The 16,868-nt window shown below is 41.7% G+C and overlaps 1 protein-coding gene across 4 annotated transcripts in view; it reads right to left on the reverse strand.

Annotated features, from left to right (window-relative positions):
• The window catches only part of LOC117390876 (G patch domain-containing protein 2-like), a 95,950-nt gene that overhangs the window by 65,130 nt on the left and 13,952 nt on the right, over positions 1 to 16,868 (reverse strand). Inside the window, exon 10 of one of the 4 annotated variants that reach the window (XM_055230972.1) lies at positions 15,580 to 15,630. In XM_055230972.1, coding sequence (XP_055086947.1) covers positions 15,599 to 15,630 — 32 coding nt within the window. In that variant the 3' untranslated portion in view covers positions 15,580 to 15,598. Of the gene's footprint in view, positions 1 to 12,738; positions 15,631 to 16,868 lie in introns of those variants that run through there. The other 3 variants (XM_033988682.2, XM_033988683.2, XR_008649197.1) reach the window with 3 other exon arrangements.

Here is a 16,868-nt window from a genome sequence, read left to right on the forward strand (position 1 = left end):
CAAAAATGCCATTTCCTCAATTGTATAAATATGAACAATTCCTTCCATTCTTGGATATGTTCCTCATATAGAGAGTACAATCTGCAATGGACTTGACTCTCACCTCATATCATATCTGCTATGAAAAATAATTCATGTGTCTCATAGTGAGGAAATCCAGACAGCTGAATGCTCATGTGGGAGCTGTGATTAAACGGGAAGCACAGAGAAAACCACTTGACAAAGTCAGAACTGGTCACTATCAAACCAGGAGGGAACACTAGAAAAGTCGTAGATTATCAATAAGGTCTATGTGGCATAGTGTTACATGTGCCCTCTGACCTACACAGGGTTATGAGACCTGAGATCTTTATTTTGTCTGCACATAATATTGGCCATTAAGTGAAACAGCCATATGGAACTACATATTTGTACTGCAGTGATTTAAAATCTCTTCAATGAATAATGGATGGTTTGCATTTTACAAGTATATACTACAAAGAATCAAATTTCCATAATAATACAGTACAAATTATATTATGTTGTAGACCAGTGAGTTTCTGCTCATTCTTGGTTTCAGTTAATGACAAACTTGTTTCACAAACCATATCACAGCTCGGGTCTGCACTCAGCCATCGACCTGCGACTGTAATTCATCTGGAGGATTTCTTGTTTCATTTTAAGCCACAGTGGTCCATGGGGACTTGAACCCTTTTTTTTTTACATCTCATTATAATCAAATGCTTTTTTGTTAAATGTCTAACTTAAATTTGGAAACTCATAAATATTCCAAATCACTCATTATCATCATCGTCCTCAACGTTTGATGAGGAAATGAGCCTCATATCCAGCATGGCAGGCTCCAAAGAGGGGGGCAGCCCCTACAACTTAACTTCTGGAAGTAGCCCTCCACACTGACAGCCTATATTATCACACAGCAAATTGTTTTAACAATGTGCAGGCCACCTTTATGTCAAGATAATGTTGATATCTCTTCTCTGTAGTAGTGATACATGCTACTGAGGTAAAAGGCCTTCTCGGTCATCAGTGCCTAAGAGCATCTGTAACTGAAGGCACAACAACTCACACTGAATATGAATATCTTTTACTGGACCACTTTTGGATACTGAGACCTAAGAGGAACTTCAGTATTGCTGCTTGTGCTATAAGTAACAATTAATGTACAATGCTACTTTACAGTATTCCAGACAAATCTATAGCTGTAGCAAATCTGAGTTTTGTGTGGTGGGCTCCAGGCTCAGGCCCATTTCAGAGTTTCACCTTTTCTCTGTCTGTCTCTCCCTCCCAGAGACCCGGTGGTCATTAATCTTCCACACAGGTGCTGAGGACTTCTGACCTTCTGCTCCACTTCCCCCATTAGCACCATGACAGCTCAACAGTAAGGTTCATATATCGCCATATTTCCAGCCCTCTTATCCCACACTGGTTTGGAAACTCAGACCCATAGCCAAAACTTGAAAAATAAGAAGAAAATAAGTGCAGTTGTATAAATGGTTGAAGCTGTTAATTAAAGGTCTTATATTATGCTAAATTGATTTTTGTGAGCTTTAAGCCGTGTTTAGCCATGAATGCTTTTACCTCATGAAAAGCATAACTCTTTTTTTTCTCACACCTTTGACCCTGCATTATTAGTCTGTCTACATCTCCAATGCTCAAAATGCTTTGTGCCTCCTTATGATGTCATTAAGTGGAAGTTTTCAAGTTAACAGCTACTTTTTACATTTTCATTATAGACTGACGATTCCAGGGCTGAAAATATCCAAATGATTCTAGTAAAGGTGTATGGAGTTTAAAAACACAGTGGAGCACTTCCTGTATTATCACTGGACATCACAAGGTGGAACAGCCTAAATATACAGGGATTGTGTGTTAAACATGAGTGAAACAAAACACAAGATATGTTTCTGATGCGGTAACACCATTATAACATAGATCAGAAAATAGCGCAATATGTGTCCTTTAAATATATCGAAATGTTGAATAGTTACTCGTTATAAAACTAAAGTGGAGGTCCTTAAGTGCAGTCAGTATTCATGGATCAGCATGTGGGTAAGTAGTGTATAGACCCCATGTTGTGATCTCCTGACCCTGACGCTGGAGAGTCTGGAGACCCCCACTGGCAGCCGGACCACAGCCCACATCCTCACACCACCCATCAGACTGACAGGGCCAAACACTAGCAGCATATGCAGTGTCCCTGTGCATCTTCTCATATTACTGTGGACGCCCAAGCCTATGGCAAGATTACAAATGTCACTGCGGATGGAGAAAGGTTACTGCAAAACTTAGTGCTTCATACTGTTAATTTGCTCCCCTGGGCCCAACCAAATGATCACTAACTCCTGAGACAAAACCAAATACCATGTTCTTCCACAGACAGCTGTTATGCCCAAAACCCCATATCCACAGTGAGAGTATTGCAGTCTTAACAGAATGGAGTGAGCACTTTAAAATGCAATTAAACTTAAATATTGATTTTAAGTGTGTGGCCTACATGCACTTTCTATAATAAAGATATAGAGCTTTTCCCTACGCTCAAAGTTTCTTTACAATTTCATGCATTATTCATTAACTCCATACTCGGTGTTGGTAAACTTCTACTGTAGTCTCAGATGCCCAGAGGTAGTTGGATGGAAGTGAGGCTGCCAATCAGCGCCATCAGCTCCACCACCACCACTCGCTCACACACCACATTCATATTAGGGAAGTGGGTGAGGTGCTTTGGATAAGGACCAAACAGCAGTATGCACTAGAGCCACTGCTGCCCCACTGTGTCGGTTTTATTCCTTCATGTAATAATGTTCTATACCTTTCCAAAACCAGGGTTCATCCTTACCCCCTAACCCCCCAAAATCAGAATCAAGTTTCCTCTTTGCCTTATGCCTAAGACAAGGTGAGTCTATGCATCCATGTTACAGCTGCCCTCAATCACCAGGGTAACCTCTTTAGCTTTTCTGTTCACTGTGAAAAGTTGGTAAGTGTTACATACAAAGTCACTGGACAGGAGCTGCATACATTGTACAGTGGATGAGTGTATTCCTGGTGGTCCCTGCATCCAGACGGTGTGTCTGACTTTGAGCGCTTCACCTCCCCATCTGACTGAGGTCACCCCTCTGGTATCGCAAGCGCAGCAGTCACATTGGGCCTCAGTGCAGACAGATTGCTTATAATAACTGTTAGAGACCTTTCATTTTTTTCCTGTCAGCAATCTGCAGGATAATTTTGGCACCCCTTAGGCCTAATCTGGGGGTAAAAATAAACAAGCTCTATATTGGGAGAACATAATCCCATTTACAAGTTCAGATGTACTTTGGCAATAGATTTACAGAGTGCAATGTGTGGCCATTTTTACTATTTCTAGACCAAGGGACGACAAGTTCATGGCTTTTAGACTGGCAGGATTTCCTAAACGGATGAAACGTCACTGCACAAATTTCATTAGCAAAGATTTACAGAAAAAAAGTGCCCAGTCAATTCATGCACTATAACAAATAATAGGCCGGTACAGTTATTTCTGGCCCCATGATGGCTACAGATTACATCAGAGGTCTATTTTAATTTACTATAAAGCTGTTTAAAAAGTGCATTTATTGATTGGCGCAGTGGAGCTCCACCGCATGTCCATCCATCGAGACACATCATATACTGTCATCTGCAGAAGTGTTCATTTGTTCTGCTCCTCTTTGATTTTAATAGAAGCCGAACGCGATTAGGCTCTGGGAGGATACAGATACTCAAGACATTAAGCCGTCGGAGAGATTAGACAAATAAATTAACCATGAAAGTTTGGGGAAAAGGTGATGCATGGAATAGAAATGTGTTACAAATAGACAGGTGAGTGATTCAACAGAGCTCTGAAGGACATAGGCTGGAGGAATGAACTATTGGTGCTTGAGTGTGTGGCGCATTTAAAAACATAGGCCCAGATCAATACGGGCAAGGCTATCTGCAGTGATAATATCTTTTACTGTCATCACTAGGTAAACACTAATTCTGCTTTTGATTGAAACAACTCAGACATATATAGTCATTTTGCATTATCCATGTTGACTTATAAGCATCTCTAAAGACTATGGAGTTCAATTGAGGGGAAGAAATCATAACTCAGCAATGTCTAAACTCTTTCCACCATTTCCTATATTGTCTTTATGTAGCTAATATTTCTAATTTAGCACCGTCCAGGAAAAGTGACACAAGAAGCCATAAATTCCCTTCTAATTCCAAATAATTCCGATTACATGGACGAGTAGTTTTCAATCAGAAAGATAATCTGGATGATAGATGGTGGGATAATTGGCTGTCTCTGCCACGTAAATATTGTGTCGTTCTATTAATCTTGCCGAATGAAGTGTCAAGCTGTCACTCATTCGTCAAACTGCATTAGGAAGAGAAGGGATAAATAAATGCACATGCAATGCGGGCGGCTGTAAGGCTGGGTTTGGCGCTGTAGACGTGAGAAACACAGAGGAACATGGGACGACAAGAGGAGGCAGCAGCGACCGCAGCCAGATTACATCCAGGGACTGTGAGAATAGTTGGGCATAGGGAGTAGGATATTGTGAACCATAACAATCTCAACAAAATAGTTTGAACAGAAAGAATACCCTCGACATTAGTCTTTTATTTGCAGTATGATAGAAGCTCGTCCCCTGTTTCCCTGATTTTTTTTTAAACTGACATTAAAGGATATATATTATGCAGAATCAATTGTTACAAGCTTTAAACGATGTCATAATGGTGCTCCCCTGGCTGTAGTTGTATTTTGTTTGGTTCATGCTTGTTTGAATAATCCTGTGTTGTTCTGCATTTGGGGCTTGAGTGCTTTCAGTTTTCACCTACCCCCTATCTCCACCCACTTTCCTACACTAACTTGCATTTAATCAAAAAAGACTGAACACACGCACGCACGCGCACACACACACTCCCACACACACGCACACACACCCCCCGCACACCCCCATACACACACACACACCCACACACACACACACACACATATATATATATAAATGAAAAGCCACTGCTTGCTACAATAAAATGCAACTATAAAGTCAATTCTACTTTTTTTTTTAACAAGTCAATTGCCGATTGCCATTACTAAGCCATTTTTGATCAAGTTATAATGAATTTACTACAAAGTACAAAAAAATACATATGTAACCTCTTATTGAAGTTATTGTAAATGAACGAAAAACCTTTAAACACATAATCTGCCTATAATACCTAAAGCTATAATAATCAACCTTTTAATAAAAAAATCATGAATTTATTTTGCTTCAAGGTTGAAGCTGCTGAAAAAGTCAGATGGAAATCAGGCTCAGTGTATAATTAATATGTAAGAGGCTGTATTTTTATATCATCCAAGACATGATAAATATCTTATCTAGTCTTTAACCTGTAGGACAGGAAGATAAAAAATCCAGCAGTGACATGCTCCTAATTTAATTTATAAAGACCATAATTAACAACCTGCAGGCTGCCAGGGAGACCCCATTTCAGAGGGAGGACAGGAGGGGCCCCAGCTACAAGAATAAAGATGAAGTTTTCATTCAATTCCAAATTAAATCTCAAATATCAGTAATTCCATAAAAGGTCATCTCTAATGGAGTGTCAGCCTACAATTGAATACGTCATATTTCTCTTGTAGATGCCTCCCAGTGTCACATAACATGCTAATTGTGAATCCTTAATGAGCGATACCATCAGATACACTCCTAGACAAACAGTGCAGCCCTAAAGCAGCAGTGCCCTTCGACATGGCTCTCAGCAGGAACCTGCAGGTGAACCTAGTGCTGACGCCTGACAGATTAGACCCTCTCACACGATGGGCCCGCCATTTATCTGCCTGATAAACTCGAGCTGCTCTCCATTTTCAATCATCAAAAAGGAAATGAGATTAACAATCTAATGATGCCAGCACACTCCACAATACACTCCACCCCACACACACTCTATGTACCATAGACAAGAGCGGCTCTGTGATTTATGATTAATTATTATTTGTAATATATCACAAAACAGGACATCTTTGTGGATCCCATTTCTTGTTTCCATTCTCCCTTTGCCGGGCCTGTTAAATCACACTGCACCGCTGGTTCCGAGGAGCACAGCGGCCAGGCCATGTCATTTCGCCTCTCTCATTCCTCACACCTAAATTTATAGAGCAGGGCTTGTTTGGGACCGCTGTACTCCCCCCTGTGGGTCAGCCCCCTCCTCCCTCCTCCCTCCGCCTTCCCTGACATGCATAGCAAGCATCCCGGTCCTCGTAAAGCTGACATCTTCACTAAACTATGCTAACAAGGCCTTAGTGATTTGTATATGCACAGCGCAGTGGTGGCCTGGGGGTGGAAGGGGCAGGTTAGTGGGGAGATCACAAGTGGAATCCCACTACCCATGTGGGTAGTGAGATCAAAGAGCCGCATGGAGGTTGGGGCAAGTAAACATATAGAGAGTTACACAAATACATGCGTGTGCGTTCACATGGTGTAAGGTGACAGCATTGGTGGGTCCACGACGGAGAACAGTGCGATTTATAGACTTCAGGCTGAATGGCTGGTGCAGGTGCAGAACATCACAAGTTCCCATGCAATATATTACTGAGGTACAAACTTCCCTGCGTCAATGGGAATAATTCCTTGTATTCCCCATATTACATGGGACAACATAAAACCTATCATAGTTTATGCAGTATAAAAAGCAATTTAGACAGATTATAGTTTTGGGAATTTCTAAAAATTCATCTTAAATGAGAAGTTTCTAGATATTAACGGAACTGTATGTAGCTTGCACTCATACAGTTTTTGTTTTAAAGGTCCTTACAACTGAACCTGGGTTGACCATGCCTTAAATTGTATAGAGAGGACACATACAGCTTTTCTCATTCTCAGTATATAGACAGCATATACTACTGCAGTAGAGACTACACTTGCACTGATTAATGCTTAGGTGCTGGGGTTTAGGTAGTGAGGATTAAAAACAGGGAAAGTACTTTTAGGTTAGGTTAAACTAACTGAATTTCAATATTGTAACTGGCAACCCAAATGACTCATGTGAGGCTCATTCTGCTTTCTGATTGGATTATCATCTTGAAAGTCTAAACATCAAATTATAACACCATCATGTCTTATGTGCAACTGTAATAGCAATAACCTATCAATTAGAACAAACCAGTAAACATTTTATCAATGTCGGCCAAAACAAAGGCATTTTATATTTAAAAGTTTCTACCTTGACTCAAGATTCTGGATACAAAGTAGGGAATTTGTAAAACACATTTTCTTTAGCCTGTCTTGTTTTCTGTGTAACATCAAATAAGCTGTGTTTGTTATAAGCAGAGCCATTTCTATTAATACCAATGCTGCTGCTGTGAGGGACCGAGCTGTCTGTGGGCTGATTGAAGAGCCTGTGTGTGCGTTTACTGGTCGACAGGTGAGGCCCTGCCGTGACCCGACCGCTGCTAATTTAAGGGCCACGCAGTTAAAATTATATTACACTTCATTAAAGCACACCTCTCTTTGATCAGAGCGAAGTGACATTCAAGAGGCGGCAGTTAATAAGTTCATTCTGCTGGCCATTCTTAAATTGGTTTATAGAACATTGCCTGAATGCTTCTGTCAAGATGAAAACACCCTTAACTGGTCCTAGTGTGTAATTGTGAACATAATTACGTACCATTTCTGTTTGAAGTCCACATCGTCACCATGTCTTTGTTTTACTAACACGTGTATAGAGGTAACATCAAAGTGATTAATCATGTCTGGCACATACTTTTACCTGACACTTTTCAGGTGTTCATTTTATTAATTCAATAAAGACATTTGTTTGTATTTTTGAAATTTTACTTTTCATTTGCATCACTCATCATTTAACAGGGCAGGGGTATCTTTGAGTGGTGCACAAACACTGCTCTTTAGTGCAGATTGAAAACAACAACAGTCTAACCTTGTAATGCTGTGGCGCTGTGCCAGGAAGGTTTCCTAAGGACTTTTACTTCCAGCCCACATAGCAACAAGAACGGCTGCCACCGTTTGACATGCATGGTGCTGCCCACTGACGCACTTTGATCACATCATGTCAGACTTCTTATAAAATTGTGGCGCAATTGCACTGATAAAGAAATTGTGTTCTGCAACTCAAAGCTGTCTCTTTTATGAAAAAGTCACAGTCGGTACTCATCCAAAGATGCAGGTATCATGTTGCTAAACAACAAAAGAACATTTAAGAAGTAGGAAGTTGAGATAATAGATAACTTTGTAACATTTCCTTTCTCTCTGTCTCTAGGGTACACTAGTGCTGAACCTCAGGAGGCTGTGAGTGGGCTGTGTGTCGGTGCAGAGGTGTCCTGTTTCCTTGCTCCTCACAGCGGCCTTCTGTCCCACTCGTGGCTGGGTCTCAAAGAGCTCTTTGATGAAGCCTTTCATCGTGCACCTCACTGCCAAGAACCACACCTGGCAGGTACGCAGACCCACGAGTCAGAGCAAACAAAAGATACTCTGTCCAGCTTTATTGGAAATTAATTTCCTCTCCAAAAACACTTAGCATTTATAAAACAGGAAGAAAGGAGACAAATGATATGGGCAAGATAGGAACATGGGTCATCACTGAGCTAAGTACATTGCTTTCAGCGAGAGAATAATTAAACCTAACTGTTTATTGCATTAACTGGATTCACACAGCTATCATTATTGGCATTGTACACATAGCTATAGTACACTGTCATGCAAATTACTCAGTTACTCAAAGGAATATTTGCTAATATTATTGGTATTATGGTTTGTATTATTATGATCTCAGCAGTTCCCATGCACCTTGCATGGACAGTACAGCCCTTTCACTGCTCTCCCATATGCCTCTGGACCATCCTAGGATCATCCTCTTCCTCCCTTATCTGCAGTTCAAAGGCTGTTGACTGAATTATCCGTGTGCGGTAACAGAGAGAGGAAACAACTGTTGGCGTGCCTCAGACAGCCGCCCTGTCAGCTGCTGTTACCTGTGTGTGCCTGAGCTACACCAAAGATTCTCTCTACACACCAGTTCTAGCTTTCTATGGAAGTAAGCAGTGGCCTGAGATTATGATAGTAATAGTAAAGTTCTCAAGTTTGAGTGGCTACAGAGCTTTCTTGACTGACGTGCTGAGAGAAAAGGTGTGTAGACCTGCAGAAGGACAGCGGCCTGTATTCAGTGGAGCTTTACACGGTACAGTTCCCCTTTATTTTATGCAGTAAAGGCTCTATAGTTATTACTGCATGAAAAACACTGGTTGAGGGTGATAAAGCTGGCAGATTCCTTCTCCATTTACAGATGAGATACAAAATTATCTATCACATTTACTATAATGAATGAAGCAGGTTGAAACATTTTTAATTTCGAACACAACTCATAAATTTATTCAAAACCCATGTGCATTTGCATGACTAGCATTAGCCCCGGCCTTCGAGCACATCCGTCGTCTACAGTATAATGTTTTACTATAATATGGCCTGACCCTTATGGCCTGCCGGATACAGTTGATTTAAAGAAGGCCTGAGCGCTCAACACCTCCACAGAGCTGCGGCCGGCCTCTCGTCTGTCTTGGCACTCTCGCGCACAAGGTCATCCCATAGCCAGTCACGACACTCCAATTAAGGCAACTGATGGACGCAGCTAATTGGTAGGATTTATAACCTCCTTTTATTATGCTTTATGAGGAAGGCAAGTGGAGGGCATTACCATTTATAGGCCCCAGGCTCCACACTGGATCACTGTCATCCCGCTGTCCAGCCAGAATACTACCACAGCGGGTTAAGTGCAAAAACAGAGCACGGTGGTGTCCTTCGAGATCCTCCATCAGTTTCTATGTTGTGACAGAAAGAAAAGACATATTTAAACCATCAAAGAGGATATCAGCTAGACTTGAGAAATATGTGAATATAGTAGGAAACTCAGGGGGGCGAGACAGGCAGGACTCATGTAATGAAAGTGTGATTATTGATTGTATTGTCAGGGTGGCTGACCAGAGGCCTGGGCTCCAGTCCATCTGTGGACAATGCAGTCAGTTACACCTCACTGCTCCGTCTAATAAAGAACAGGCAGATTGATGTCACCAGTGCAGTTGAACTCTACCTAACACTCACCAGCATGGCTCCCTGCGCACAGTTCAATGCACGCAGTTATGGTGGGGCATTTCATTTCCTACTGGTCAAAGCGGGTGATGGGTTAGTCATACACTAAAAACTCGATATATTTGAGTGCAATACTTGAAAAACTGGAATCAAAACCAAACTGGAGATGTTTTGTGTGCAGAATAAAAACAACAACAGTCTAACCTTGTATTGGTGTGGCACTGGGCCAATAAGGTTTTCTAAGGACCTTTACTTCCTACATAGCAACAGGAAACAGTTCCAATGATTTGACATGCGTGGAGTTTCGTACTAATGCACTTAGATTGCATCGAGACAGAGCTCTTAAAAATGTGAAGTAAGTGCACTTATAATGAAGACACAGTGTTCCATTGCTCTGAGTTGTTCCTGGAGGAGGAAGCCAGTGCCTCCCCCTGAACATTTGGCCGCACTCATAGCCTCTGTGGCAGTCGCACGAGCGATTACTCCTGTGCAGCCAGCCAAAACACAAAAATCAATAAACAATCTCAACGTTTCTGAGGGCCTTTCGTCTGACTTAATAAATGTCTCAATCCACTGTTATGACTTCATTTTGCCTTAACGTCTTCTTCATGTGCATCTTTTGTCGATCAATTAGAGAATGGAGTGCCCCTTCTGTCACGACACCTGCCCTCCATCCGCTGCAGCAGCACACACACACATGCAGACACACACACAGACACACAGTCCAGTGGCCCAGCACAAGGTGAATGGGATTTTGATACTTCAAATGAGAAGCTGCTCACTTAAATGGCTCATTAGAAGCTCGACCATCCACTGCTCATGTCCGTTGGCCTCACTGTGGTTTTTATGAAGTAATAGAGTTTTTGGGTTTGTTTCCCCTTTCAGTCTTTGGACAGTCCTGTGCATCATTCATCGTGGAGCAGTTCTTCATATAAACACTGCTGAACATAATAAGACATTATGTTTGGAGAAGTGTTCAAGAGAGACAGCATTTGCAGGCTGTCTATGCCGACCAGTGCCTCCCCCAGCCCACTGCTCCTGTCAGCGGCCCTAATCCCGGTGCTGCAGAGATGACAGGTGAGTGCTGCCAGAGCCCCTGGTCTGTGACTAGGAGCTCCGGGAGAATTTCACACGCACACACCCCTCTCTTGTCTCCAATCGATTCTGCCACTTCCCATTATTGTCAATCAGAGGCACATTGTCTCCGCGGGCGGAGCGGTGCGGCAGGCAATTGCCCAGGGCAGCGGGGTGCATTGAGCGGCCTGCCCTGTGCCTGGCAGCCTGTACACGGGGCTCGCCTCAAGAGGCTGTCTGGGCAACATGCCACAGCTAAAACCTTAAACTGTAGCCTCTTCGCTTTAGTGGAGAATCAAAGAAAGGTGAATCCATCGGAGCACATATGGTACTTTGTGGGGCAAACACTTCCATTGGGCTGTCAACAGGTAAGTGATGCTGCCCTCTTAGAAGTCACCACCCAGTTAGAAAAATGACGGAATACAATGGCAGAAATAATGGAAGAAAGGGCTCAGGGGTGAGCGAGGGGCAGGAGGTGGTTGTGTTTAGGCCAGGTCCATAAGAACATGTCTGGTGTGGGTGCTCCTGACCTGACAAAGAGGCCTGGACTGGCGTGTTGGTCAGGTAGGGGAATGCACAACAGCTATAAGCCCTGGAGATTGATGGGAGCACTGGCCTCCCTCTCGCACTGTAAAAGATTATCCGCTCACGCGCTGGAAACAAAGCTGTGATGGAAATTCGTCTCGCATCATCAGCAACAAAATATCTACACGGCCAAGCGGGAGTCTCTCATTTTTCATGGCCAATATATTAAATAAAAAAAGGCATTAAAGAAAAAAAGAGTAGGCAAGGGGGCGGTCTGAGTGATAGCACTAGTTAGTATTTTTTTTTTAAACAGCCCACTTGAATCAAGGAGATTATAAGGTTTTTATTGGCTGTCAAGAAACACAACTTTCAGCGTACTTCACCCACTCAAGCTCGTAACACTCTGATTAGAATGCCAGCAGAAATGAAAAGGGATAGTGGTGGTGAGAGGGGACAGGAGAGGCGCGCGACAAGCACAGATGCCCTGGCTCGGCATTCTATTCAATACACAACACTGCTGACACGCAATAATATCAATGGAGAATTTATATAGCAAAATGTGATGACAGGAACCACTCAAGCCAGGCCTGTTCTTAACCGCATACATAAAACATATCAAGTAGCGTTATCTGGTGCTAAGTGAACGCTGCACTGCGCTGATATGTGAATTTGCTATTAGAGAGGGAACATGTGTCTGGATGAGGAAATGCTCTGGGACACTTGCTTATTTTACACAATGCATTCAAAAGAGTACTTGCTTCACAGTTGCACCGTGTCATGGCAGTGATAAGGAGAAGGTGATGGAGGGTGAGGACGACGAAGCAGACTGCTGTAACTCATAGCTGGGGTCACCTACAGAGGAGTTTGTGTACAGAGTACACATCAGAAAAATACATGAAATACAGTAAATGGAATAATCAAGATTCAGTTGAACATTTTTGACTGCAGAGACTGACCTTTCTCTTTAAGAAGACCACAAGGTAGTCTAATATGTTAATGTACTCAGATTCGGTACAAATTCATGCAAGAAGTCAACAATCATGAATACCCACTGATTTATTGAACATCATTTGACATACATCACATAGGAAACACTGAAACAAGCCTTAATGGCCCTTTCACAAACAACATGGGCTGACGAGAACATGACAGAAAACTAGACTAAGCAGTGCATACACTTGAATATGTTGAACTTGCTGTTTAAATTGTAATTGTAATTCTTCTACATGTAGTATGACACAGCACACTTTATGTAGATGGGATAATCCTATTAAATTATTTACAAAGCAATTAGCCATGCCCCAAACACTATTAAAAAATAAAAGATAACAGCCGATTAGATAAGATGCTGTTTATATTCATATACCGGTACATATCGAATGTGGATAGCTGCCCAAGAACCCTGATCAGGGACATGTATCTAAATCCTTGTATATCAATCTGTGATGTTTTAAAAAATGACACAGTGGTGCACAAGTACTGAACTATCTTCATAAATTACATTAAATATATATTTGTTCAAATGTTTCATATAGTAGAAAGCAATTAGGCATCATGTCTGAAATAATATACAATTATAGTGCAAATACTATAAAAGCAGTACCTTTGGTACAGTATATCACAGAAACCGCCAATGAACAAGGCAAAGTAAAAAAGCAAATAGCTGCCAAAAACATGCAACATTTAAATGTTTTACTGTGGGGAATTGTCACATCACAACATCCACCCAGATGAGTTGGTTCTCAACACTTGTGGGAAAACAAGCTGAACATTAGTAACAGTCAACATGCGTTTGTCAGCAAGAACCAGAGGGCTCCTTTAGTGTGTGCCTCTACTGTGTGCTACACAGAGAAACAAACACCTTGGATAAGACGGGAGCCACACAGACCCCTAACCTCTGGCACAAAGGGACTGTCCTGTGAGCATATAGAGGAGGTTCAAACACACTTTATGATGACATTATCTGCATTGTTACTCAGCACAACTCCACCCATCCAGTGGCATGGAAGTCCCCATTCAGCCACAGACAGAGCAGGCATCACTCATTCACCGGCCTCCTAGGTGCCTTTGTCAGGTGATTGCTGGCGGAAAAAGGAAAACAGATCAATACATCTCCCATGGGACTGACAGGTAATCTTTACCTGGGATGAAATATGAGAATCAGCCAGCTGGATTCCTTAACTGTAACAGGGCAATTGACTAGCTGCAAGGAAGCCACATGGCCTGCTTCCTGGCTATTAAGAATTCACTTTGAGACATGCACTTTGGCTGGGACATCATTACTCTATAGTAACTGTTAATTAGTATGAAGTCAGATGAAGCCTTATCCACTGCCACGAACAGAGTGGACTGAATGTGGAGCAATGGGCCTTCCTCTGTCAATCATTGCATCTAAGAGCTAAGTCATGTGGATGTTGAATTGTGTGTTTGATTTGATGAGGACTAGTGCTAAAGATTGGTGGGTAGGAAGAAGAACCTCAACCCTTTGACTGATCCCTGTGTGGAGGTCTGTCTTCTGTGAGGTATCCATTAGAGCAGCGTGCACACACAGCATTTATAAATGTCATCTCTGGCCAACATGATCACATAAAGCTTTCCCAGACGGATTATTGCACACATATAACTCACATTAATTGGCAAATCTCATTCCACTAAATGCGATTCTTCTCTTGAATGCAGCTTTAAAAGTGACCAAAACCACATACAATATGTGGCTGGTAATTCAGCACTTCATTACGCTAAAAAGTTATCTCCTCAGAATACTTTGTGCATACCAAGTGACCCTTGTTGCTATGAAGCACTGTGTTTTTCGTATACATGAGCTACTGCATTTATTTTTTTATGTAAATGCATATATTTTTTAAAGTAAAGCTTGCATTTCCCCTGCAGCTGTCATTGATCTTTTACTGTTTCTAAAGCCTTTGGAATCCAGGAAATGTATATCAGTCTAGCCTAGTCTAGTCTGTATTGTCTCTATTCATAAAACTTAATATTAAAATACATTTTTGTAAAAATAAAATAAAATTTAATCCAAAATTGAGATTGATCAATATGGGGCAAATTATTGTCGTTAATCATTTTGCCATAGAGCCCTGCCCTGCTTCTATGTGGCTTCACAAGCAGTCACAAGCAGCTAATGCTACACCCCAGTGAAAAGCAGCCTATTCAAACAGATCTGGAACTTGAACCTAAATTTGGAAGAATTTGAATAAAGAAGGTAAGAGCTCTCTGAACACAGAGACTACACACGTCTGTGTTGTGTTAATGAGTACCTTTGTATCAGGTGTAGCATTTCTAATGCATGCTAATGGGAGGCCTGTACATTATGTGAATCTCTCCTGGTGGCTTCCTCTCTGAACCCAAAGCAGCGTGTAGCAGCTACACATTCTGATGGTGGTCTGTGTCTGGCTTCGGTCTGTGTAAAACAATTATGAGAGACCATCCTAACCATCCTCCCTCTAGAGTCCCTGCTGACAAACGCGGCTCTATAAAAGTGGCCATAATTGTTGGATTGTGTAGTAGCAGGTGGCCTGGAGACTGTGCAGAGACAGGAGGAGTTGCAGAGTCTTGAGTCAAACAAGAGGCCTCTTGAAGCTGTGTTCTTCCTCCAGGAGATAGCGCAGTCTTAACAAGCCTTGATTGCATTACCATTTGTCAAGCTTAATATACTACCTGCAAAGATGGGCTTTCACTGTAACATGCTGATTTGAAGATTAATGATGTGCTTTGTATTTTCCAACTTTGGAAAGCAGGAGTTTTGTGTGTCTTTCACAACAGTCATTTTCCTTAAGGCCTGTGTAGACGTCAGGCCAGGTCAGGTTGAATCTTTGCTTCTGTGTATAGGCTAAGTCACTCTCTGTCACAGACTTTGATGCTCCACAACTCTGATCTTCATTTCCTCATGGTTTTTCTTTATGGGATAGACTGCATGCTGCAAAAAAAACACATTTTTCAAAATGTATCAGACAAAGCATTGCACACATTTTGTCAAAATCCAAATGAATGGCTTTATACTTCATAGACTGAAATAAAACTTTTGCTCTAATAGACTGAGTATTAAAGAGGTTTTGGTCAAGTCAGCCAAATCCAAATTGGCCCCATATGACTGGTGGACATGGTTATTAAAAGGCTAATCAGCTCTGCTGCTGTGGCATCACTCCACTCTTCTGGTTACGAAGCCCTAACATTTTATACTGAATTCATTAAATGCCCCCCTCTTGTAGTTAAAATTGCACTAAATTTGACCTTTTTCCTCTTACCATAAACTTAAATATCAGGAAGAAAACAACAACCAATCTTCATTACAAACAGAGGCACAAATGCAACCTCTAACGTACCTGCTTCAAACTAATCTGACCTGATCTCTCAGAAAAAGTTTACATCGGCCACACAAGATAATTTTGAGGCCGTCTGGGGGAAGAGGACGAGGAAACCAGAAGTGACATTGTGGCTCTGGGCTGTCTCAGAGGATTAGGCATTACAGCGTTCATTGGCATGTGCTTTTGCTCGCTCCCATTATATCTGCTGTGCCTTTTTCCAGATGACTTCTTCCCCAAACTGATCCGGCGGCTAAGATAATTGATTAATATTTCTTGAGGGAATGATGGCTAACTGTTGCTGAGATTCAAACCAAACACTCTGGTTAAACATCGTTAAAACTTTGAATCAGGTTCTTTCCTTCCTGACATATCTGACATGCATAGGTCTGACTTCGGGTACACTGGTTTGGATGTGCATAGTACAAGCTCAAACCATAGCTCAGAGTTTTTAGACATTTTTGCCGCTAAAGAAAAATGTGTTCAAACATTGCATGCATTAAAAAGCTTTAAATGTAACCTCAACAGATACAACTATGACCAAGTCATTTTACATCAAGGTCAATGAAAAAATTCAAACGATTTTCTTTCAATAGGAGAATTACAGTACAAGCGTTTACTGTGGGTGATAATGGGAGACTGAATGGAACCATCTTAATAAGCTCTCGTGATGCTCTCTATAAACAATCATTACAGGCCTTTCTGAGCACTCCCTTTCCCCTGTTTATTAATCAGCTAATTACACATTGACAGTAATGGGCCTGCTGATTCCCGCACTTAAATGAACAGGGCTGAATAGCTCTTTAATGATTAGCCTTTCTCTCTCACTCTCTCTCTCTCACACATACACACA

This window comes from Periophthalmus magnuspinnatus, chromosome 22 (genome assembly GCF_009829125.3).
Source record: "Periophthalmus magnuspinnatus isolate fPerMag1 chromosome 22, fPerMag1.2.pri, whole genome shotgun sequence".
NCBI lineage: Eukaryota > Metazoa > Chordata > Actinopteri > Gobiiformes > Gobiidae > Periophthalmus > Periophthalmus magnuspinnatus.